The sequence below is a fragment of the Poecilia formosa genome, unplaced genomic scaffold (genome assembly GCF_000485575.1).
Source record: "Poecilia formosa unplaced genomic scaffold, Poecilia_formosa-5.1.2 Scaffold325, whole genome shotgun sequence".
Lineage (NCBI taxonomy): Eukaryota > Metazoa > Chordata > Actinopteri > Cyprinodontiformes > Poeciliidae > Poecilia > Poecilia formosa.
The window spans coordinates 257,652-266,915 of record NW_006800264.1 but is presented as its reverse complement, the minus strand read 5'-3'; the positions used below and the strand labels follow the sequence as shown (position 1 = coordinate 266,915).

The following is a 9,264-nucleotide window of genomic DNA, read 5'->3' as shown; positions in this document are numbered from 1 at the left end:
ATAATTTTCTTTTTCTTTTTTGACAGATGGTTACTAACCAGGTAAAAAGGCACATAAGAGGGTAAAATCAATGTAACAAGAGAACCAGCTACATAATATGCTTTGAACCTGAATGTTGGAACATTCCCCAAAGAAGAACTTTACACTAATGTTTCTTTTTATTATTCCCTATGGAAGGACCCACATAAATACATTTGCTGCACAAGTTAGAAAGATGATTTGTGAATTTGCAACAAGTGGAGAAGAAAAAAAGAAGAACTTGGCCTCAATATTAATGAGAATGGAGGAAAGAGCTAAATTATGCTTGTCTGGAATTTGGCTTCATAGCAGAAATTCCTGACTGAACTAAAAATCCAGTTTGCTGCACTTCCAGTCGCCGATGGAGCCAGGAGAAGGATAGATGGACGAGTCGGGAATGTTTTCTTTATTCGATGACGTTGTGTGCAGGTGTGGCCCAGCATGATCCAGTGTACATGCGGGAAATGCAGTCCTGGAGGAGTTTATTCAGTAACTCCCACCCCCCACCATATCAATTTATTTAGCAAACAGAGGGAGCGCTTTCTTTGCCTAAGTGTTTCCATGTGTAACTGTGTGTGGGCAGGATTGAGTTTAGACTGGAATGAAACAAATCAAATGGTGGGATGGAGTCTGGTTTGGAAGTGGATGTCTGAGGGTTTCCACACAGATTTAGGTCGACTTTAAAGTCAGCTGTGGGAAACTTGTCACTGAGGTTCTGTCATGCACAGGCTGCTTGAATTATGACACCTGCAGCGTCTGCAAGCAACTGTGATTTACTTATCACAAGAGTCCCACTGCCCTGTGTAAATACGAAGCGATGGATCGCTCCGTTTCTTGGGGATTCATCAGGATTTGAACTTAAATGGACTCTTAGAATCTTAATGTGCATCTGTTTGCAGTTGACACTCACTGAAAAGCGTATTTGTTCTGTGTACGATTGAGCAGACGGGCGGTTAAGTTTATTTCTTTTCTTTGTTTTTTCATTTTGCAGCATTTCTAACATAATTTCCATACATATCTGGTCGGTTGTATCTGGACCGAAATAAATAAATAAATAAATTAATTAATTACTTCTTTCACAGATGTGGACGAGTGCCAGAGCAACACACACAGCTGCCGGCCCAACCAGCGCTGTGTGAACACACTGGGCTCGTTTCTATGTGAGCTGCAAGTCCGCTGTCCTGCAGGATACCAGATGAAGAGCGGAGTTTGCCAAGGTAGAGTCAGAAAAAACATTAAGTTCTGATTTACTTGGGGGAAGAAAAAAAACATTAAAAATGCTGTTTTGATGCCAATTATGTTTTCAGGTCAACATTTAGCTAAGGTAAGATCGATGATAAACGTCATAGAAAGACCGGTCCATGCTAGTTCTGTGCTTGAACCACAGTGCCACCTGCTGGTGGAGGGGCATTATGACAACTCAGACTGATAGAGGACCAAGTCTTCGTGATATTTTTTTTTCCCCATCATCTTATTGATCTTATATCCGTCTGTTTTGTTTTGTTTTGTTTGTTTTGTTTTTTTCTCTCAGACATTGATGAGTGCATTGTGAACACCCACAGCTGTGGCGAGAGCTCGGTGTGTGAGAACACTGCTGGCTCCTTCAGGTGTAACTCCAAACTGAAGTGTGTCAGCGGATTTATGCTGGACTCTCATGACAACTGTATCGGTAAGAAACTGTCAGCTCTTCTGTCTAAAGGGGATCATGAGCTGCTGGACTTAATCGATACACTTTCATTTTGTTGGCACAGTCGCAATATGGTGATTAAGCTTGCAGCCTTGTATTTTGTTTTATTTTTATTCTGCTGCCTTTGTGTCCTAGATGGAGCCACGGTGGAAGGAAATAAATGATTTTGTCCAAAACAGATGGAAAATTGAGAGTGGGAACTGAATCTATATCATACCTCCATCAAAGTCTTCCTATAACTAAATAAAAAATAATAATTTAGTTGTATAAGGGATCTAAATTTATCCTTACTAGTTCGGGACGTCTCAATGGGAGGGGAGGGAGACGGTCAGGAATAATCCCTGACTGGTTCTTCTCAGCCTCTGCTCTGCGTTTCCTGCTGTCCTTGTGTTTCTGCAGACATCAATGAGTGCAGCATCCTCAGTGAGCCGTGCACCGCAGGTTCCGTCTGCATCAACACGGTGGGCTCCTACACGTGTCAGCAGAAGACACTGATGTGCAACAAGGGCTACCACTCCAGCTCCAACGGAACCAAGTGTGTCGGTGAGTTCTGCTGGTTCAGATACAGCTTTTTACAGCTCTGGACAAAAATTAAGAAACCCACTTAAAATGATCAGGTTCTATGACTTGACTTTTCATGGGTGGATGTTTGAGTAAAATGAACATTGTTCTTTTATTCTTTGAACTACTGGCAACATGTCTGCGAAATTCACTCTCATTGAAAAGATTCATCATTTTTCTACCAGACACCTTAACCCCTGAACTGTCATGCACCCAGATACTTAGAAGTAATTCACTAGCAAGGACCACGCCACAAAGATGTACGTTTAAAGATTTAACGATGAATGGATGAGGGATGAAAGAGAGACAGATGAAGGGAAGGGGGGATGAGGGGATGAATGATCTTGATTTGGTCTTCTGGGGAGAATGATGGAGGACTTGGGAAGTGAAGACTGTGTGGGAGTTTGGACTTTGGGAAACGGTTCCTCTTATTTTCCCCGAGCTAACCAAGGATCCCCCAGACTAAACCTGCAGCGAAAAGCAAAGCATGATTATGAATGAAGGAGGATTAAATGATACTTGTATGTAAATGTTTTGTGGGTGACAGTTAAGGTGTTGACAGGTCATTGATAGATTACTGTTGAGGTGGCCTACAGATGAGCTGCTTTCCCTTTGTCTGTGCGTGTTTAGACACGGATGAATGTCAGATGGGGACCCATCGTTGTGGAGCGGGGCAGATCTGTCAGAACCTTCCCGGCAGCTACCGCTGTGACTGCCAGACTGGTTACCAGTACGACGCCTTCCGCAAAGTCTGCACAGGTAGGAGCCGCTGAGTGGAGACTGCAGCTGCAGCACGTCGTGCTTTGGTGTTGATGTTGACAGTCGGGTAGTAACTAGTTATATTTACTTGAGTAATTTTCTTTTTCTTAAATGTACTTTTAGGAGTATTTTTTATCACGCTGCAATTTTTACATAAGTAATTTTATTATGAAGTATCGCTACTGTTACTTGAATAAAATTTCTGGATTCTCGACCCACTGAATGAAAACCAAACATGTTTTAACCAAAAATTCACCAGACACAGACGCACATTATTTAAATTAGCTTAAAACATTTTCAACCTAAGGAAACCCAAAACATTGCATTCAGCCATTGACTTCTCCTGGAATCATAAACCATATATTAATGTCATGTAAGACCGATAAACTTGTTACAATTCAAATTCAAACTGCAGGTCAGATTTTTGGTTTGAATTTTAAAACCGTGTTTCATTTTCCTTCTTTAGTTTGCGACTTTGTGTCGCCGCTGTCCGTCTGTCGCATGTTCTCCAACACGTTAAAAACAAACTAGTTGTTTCAAGGGACTCTAAACTCGCTGGGAACCTGTGATGATTCCTGCCGAGGTTAAAATTGTGACAAAAAATATCACCAGTCTGCAGTCTGATGTAAACGGCAGTCTAAACTCCTTCTCACGTACCTGCAGATATAAACGAATGCTGGCGGTTTCCTGGGAGGCTGTGCGCTCAGACCTGTGAAAACACCAAAGGCTCGTATCGCTGCTCATGCACAACTGGATTCTCTCTCGCTGTGGATGGAAACAACTGTGAAGGCAAGACGTTTTCCATGCTTTTATTTCACCACATCATGTATGGAGAAGGAGTCTGAATGAGTGTGTGTGAGGCATAGAAGTACTGTAACTCGTAAGTTGGTTGTATGAAAAGTCAAATGCTCTGTACGAGCTGTGATGGGTTTTTATCATGCAAGTTGCTTTTTACGCTCGAGTCGGATTTAATTTGGAAATCTTCCAGGAGCGTCAGACAATACGCTTATATGACGTGTTCCTGCTGAGGTTCTGTGTGTTTTTAAAGGCTACGCTTCACAGAGCGAAAAATCTAGGCTAATACAGCGGCTACTGAAGGAGGTGAAGCAAACTGGACGCTTCGGTTCATTAATGATTAGCAGGGTTCTGTTAAAAGCTTCCTGCATGAGCACAAGACACACTCTGAAAGCATTTTGTGTTTGTTGGTGTTAATTGTGGACTATCGCCATGCTTGATGTTTTACCATGGAAATCTTTTCTTTTAAAATGGATTTTTGGCACTGGTGGCCTTTACTGAACAGAAAACTTAAAGGAAATGGGCTCATTTATTTGAATAAATATACATACAAAAAAATAAACAGGAATTCTGTGTAACTGAGTTCCTTCTTCAAACAGGAAACGGATGCTGAAGCATGTTAAAGCATCTGTGATGCATTTTGGATGATAGTTAATCAGACGTCTCGACAAGTGTAGAACTGTAAATAAACTTGACTGTGTTCGTCCTGAGTGTGTTATCCTAACTGTGCCTCCGTGTGTGAGCAGATGTTAATGAGTGCGACAGCAACCCCTGCAGCCAGGAGTGCGTCAACATATACGGCTCCTACCAGTGCTACTGCCGTGAAGGCTATTACCTGAAAGAGGACCGACACACCTGTGAAGGTAACGTCTCCACCACCCTGTGTGTGTAGAAGAGACTCCAACTAAATCCAGTTGGTGCTGCTCATCCTCATACACCAGATCAAGATTGATTTCTGCTGGTCTTTGTCTGAAATGCCAGCCCTCAGAAATGGCAGTAATGGTCCTGTCTGTGGTGGGCTTACATCACGAGGGTTTCCTGATCCTGTTCTTGGCTTTGAGTAATGACATTGTGTTTAAAATGCTCCAATTTTACTATGAAATACTGTAGCAATAGACATCACTTGATCCTAAGCACCAATAGGGAATCTGGAAGAAGGGCCACACTGTAAAAACACAAAATCCTACAAAGTAATCTTTGGTCCCGTTTCTAGCTTCAAATATCTTAGTTTTGTCTTATTTCATGTGTATTAACTTCCAAGTAATTTTTCAGCAAGTTATATGAGCTTGTTTTCAGTAAATAATACCTTAATATTGATGAAAAAGTTCTAGTTCTATTGGTAGATTATTTCTCTTTTAACAAGAAATAATCTGCCAATGGAACTAGAACTTTTTCATCAGTGTTGAGGAATAATTTACTCAAAACAAGCACATATGTCTTGCTGAAAACGTACTTCTAAGGTAGTTGTCTCCTGTTTCAAGTGCACTGAGATATTTACACTACATACTAGACCAAAAATACTGTGAAATATTGTCCAGGTTGCTCTAGGTGTTCTTATGGGTCTTGAAATAAACTTGAACAAACACCAACTTGTGTGTGTTTCCACAGATATTGACGAGTGTTCCCAGGCCATCGGGAACCTCTGCGTCTTCCAGTGCGTAAACGTTGTAGGCAGCTATCGATGTGCCTGTCCTCCTCAGGGGTATGTTGCAGCAGTCAATGGACGCTCCTGTAAAGGTTAGTCCCACTGTGGCCTCATGCCTCTGAGGTTGATGTGATGGACGCTGCACAAGTGTTTTTGTTCTGAGAACAGTGGAGGACCCAGGTGAACAGCTGAGGAAGCACCGCTTGCATCAACAGAAACTACTTTCACATAAATTTATTGTCCTTCTTTGTAAAGTAGCGTTAGCAGAAGTAATCGATGTGATCTAAAGTATTTCTTTGTTACATTGTTCTTACATTAGAGATTAGTTTTCATGCGACTTAACTGAAAACCGTGACTCAAGGTTTATAGTTGCTAGAGGAATGTCATCCAAACCTCAGAGTTTTCATAGTTGAGAAGAACAGAAACTACATTCCTCAGTTCTCATACCGAGCAAAACTCTGGGATCATAATTCAATTATAATATTTAATCCAAAGTCTGCAATTTGAAATTTGATTCATTTTATTTTACAAATAAGAAAAAAGTAAATGCATGTATGGTGAGTCCATTGATCCATTCGTTTGTTTCATATTTAAAATTGGACCACTGCAGAAATATCTGCCATAAACTCAGAGGGAAGTAAACTTTTTTTTATTTTTTTATTTTTTGCTGTATTAAATATAAAGGGTTAAAAGAAAAAGGCTCTGGAAGCGTACGTTTGGAAAAATATGACAATTTGCCTATAAAAATGTATTTACCTATAAAATCATTATCCTTTCTCCCATTATACAACCTACTTACAGATACAAAGTTATTTAATGAACCTGTAATTGTCCGTTTTTTTTTTTCCTGACATCTGGTGATTCTGTTTACAGATATTGATGAATGCATGACTGGATCTCACAACTGTTCCTTCTCTCAGACCTGCTATAACTTGCAGGGCAGCTTTAAGTGTCTCTCCTTTGATTGTCCTCAAAACTACAAGAAGGTGTCGGATACGTGAGTCTCATCATCCAAGCTTTTCTTCAAATCCTTCTGAAAATGTTTATCTCCAACCTTGATTTTTTTTGTCTTAGGTTGATTTAATACACAACATTTTAAGGCATGAACTGGGCGAACATTAAATTTGATCATTTATTTTGTTTAGTCCAACAAGTTGGATGAAAGTCTTATCACAACAACTGCATATGGTGAGGTGACTATAGTCGAAACAATGACCATTCAAAGGGTTTTTTCAGACCGTACTATGTTGTTGAGAGTTTGAGATGGAAAATCTGTGAAAAGATTCCTCTCCTCCTCCTCCTCCCTGAGCTGCTATTGACCTGTTGCAGCGTGACGTCTCTAGCGTAAGATCCCACCCCTCACCTCCCTGCTGGCGGGCAAAAAGCTGCTCACCAACAGTTACTAGCATTGGGTTTTGGCCAAGTTGCCAACATAACATGCAAAATCTTAAAAGTACGTCTGACATATAAGAGAAAAAGGAACACAGAGTTTTTCTACACTACGACAATTAGATAATATCAGGAAAAAGTTTTACCTAAAGAAAAAAGTGAAGGAGAGGGAAATAGGTCAGTTATGCTAGCTTGACTTTGACAACCTTACCATGTAGATGTGCTGTGGAATTTGGTGTGTTTCGATTCAGCTGAAAAAAAAAAAGAAAGGCCATCAATAAATTACTGGACATGTCATTCATTTAAATTAGCTAATCTACAGTGATCACTTATTAATAATCACAAAAAAAACATCAATTCTGAAAACATAAAACTCCAATGGGTTGCATGTTCTGTTTGTGTGGGAAATGTTTCTTGGTGTTGAATCCTGCCACATTAGCGGCGGCGTTGTCAGTTGCAGTGATAACTAGTCTGTGTGTAGCACAGCCGACAGAGGGAGGAAAAGAATACCAGTGGTTCTGAGTTGTTCCACAGTTTTTCTGCATCGGCCACAACAGGGCGCGGTGTAAAACACGTGACCCATTAACAAGGCCTCAGTCGTCAACGCAGTCACCACGGGTTCGAATCGCAGCCTGTTGACATGTCTTCTCCCTGTCTAACAACCTGTCTTCCTGTCATTTCGGCTACAGCCAAAACGAGCAGGTCACTCTTGGAAAAGAGGTTCTTAATCTGAATGAATAATTTTCCTGGCTAAATAAAACACATATTCACTACAACAGTTGCTTCTACATTTCATTTCTCGTACTGTATTATTTTCAGACACTGCGAGCGGATCGGTTGTCCTCCCAACTCCATAGACTGTCAGAACTCGCCCTTGCGGATCACGTACCACCAGCTGAACTTCAAGACCAACGCCATCACTCCGGCTCAGATCTTCCGGATTGGACCGTCGCCTGTCTACTCTGGTGACAACATTGTCATCAGCATCGTCAAAGGCAACGAAGGGGGCTACTTTAGCGCCCGCAAGCTGAACAGTTTCACAGGTGCCGTTTATTTGCAGAGGAAAGTCGGCGACCCCAAGGACTTCCTGATAGATGTGGAGATGAAGTTGTTGAGGAAGGGAACGTTTACCTCTTTCCTGTCCCGGCTCTACATCTTCATTACATCCAATAAGATGTAACACCAAAGACAGAAAAACGAATAACTCATAAGGTGCTAAATGCTTTTCTTTTTGAAACTTAAAAATATCTGGCTTTTCAAGATGTGGATATCTTGACATCTCGACTAAATTGCATACGGTAGTTCAGTTTGACTCATCTATGGCTGGTCACATATTATTCAAACATACTACATTTGTAGATGCGATGGACGGAAGATCTTGAGAATTTTTTGTAACAATTGAACCAAAATGAAAATGTAGGTATAGAAAATTTAGTGTGATATTTTGTGAAGGAACTTAAATACACTAAAGATCTGCTGTTGTTGTATCAACCATCTTCTGGTTCTGCTCCGCATCACCAGAACCAGAACCAAACATGGAGACGCAGCATTCAGCTTCTATGCACCACAAACCTGGAACACATGTCCAGAAAACTGCAAAACAGCCGAAACACAGAGTTCCTTATAAAAACACCTGCTTAGAGTTGCTTTTGAAACATAATAAATGAAATATTGCCGATCATTTGTGATGATTTTGATGATGTCACTCATCAAAATGTAAAGTTTGTTCCTGGTTTCTCAGTTGGTGACTGTATGTTGTTGTTGTTTTTACCGTTTTGTGTTTTTATGATGAAATGCCTTGTTGCTGGAATGTACTATACAAATAAACTTGATATAAAATTGACTTTTTATGTGGTGCTGTTCATATAGTTTATTTTGCTAGTCATAAGGGGGAAAAATGGGTGTTAATTTTTCAGTCATACTTTCACCAGGTTATTCATACATTTAGTGATTTTTATGTATTAAAATCAGCTATTTCTAGTGCTATATATGAAAGCCCATATTGGGCTTGCCTTGACAAACGCTCACATGTTTCTGTTTCTGATCATCTCTGTGTCCTCTCCTTTTTAAAGAAGAAAGTTTCCTGTGTGAATAGAAGAGTCTAAACACTTAATTCCTTCTATAATATGCAGACTAGATTGTTCACATAACACCTAAAATAATATATTTCCCCTTTGTGGAACAATAAAGGCTGTTTCAATTCTATTCAATAAAGCAAACCCACATAACCCACTTGATTCAGAACGGGCCAACATCTCCACCTACTGGTGGCAGCAGACCCGTCCTTCACCGCCGATGTATGGTTGGAATAAACATTACGAATTCTGCGTTTCTTGACATGATGCCAGCCTTTGACGCTATTATTGGAATAAAATGCTTCACACTCTGGCCTGTTTTTCTCCCTGTATTT

The 9,264-nt window shown here is 40.4% G+C and overlaps 1 protein-coding gene across 2 annotated transcripts in view; it reads left to right on the top strand.

Moving 5' to 3' along the window:
• Positions 1-8,052, top strand: part of fbln2 (fibulin 2) — a 21,225-nt gene extending 13,173 nt beyond the window's left edge. For both annotated transcript variants that reach the window (XM_016661360.1, XM_007573331.2), the window contains exons 8-16: positions 1,101-1,235; positions 1,550-1,687; positions 2,105-2,248; positions 2,897-3,025; positions 3,689-3,814; positions 4,567-4,683; positions 5,429-5,557; positions 6,339-6,462; positions 7,674-8,052. In XM_016661360.1, coding sequence (XP_016516846.1) covers positions 1,101-1,235; positions 1,550-1,687; positions 2,105-2,248; positions 2,897-3,025; positions 3,689-3,814; positions 4,567-4,683; positions 5,429-5,557; positions 6,339-6,462; positions 7,674-8,034 — 1,403 coding nt within the window. In that variant the 3' untranslated portion in view covers positions 8,035-8,052. The remainder of the gene's footprint in view (positions 1-1,100; positions 1,236-1,549; positions 1,688-2,104; positions 2,249-2,896; positions 3,026-3,688; positions 3,815-4,566; positions 4,684-5,428; positions 5,558-6,338; positions 6,463-7,673) is intronic.
• The last annotated feature ends 1,212 nt before the right edge of the window (positions 8,053-9,264 follow it).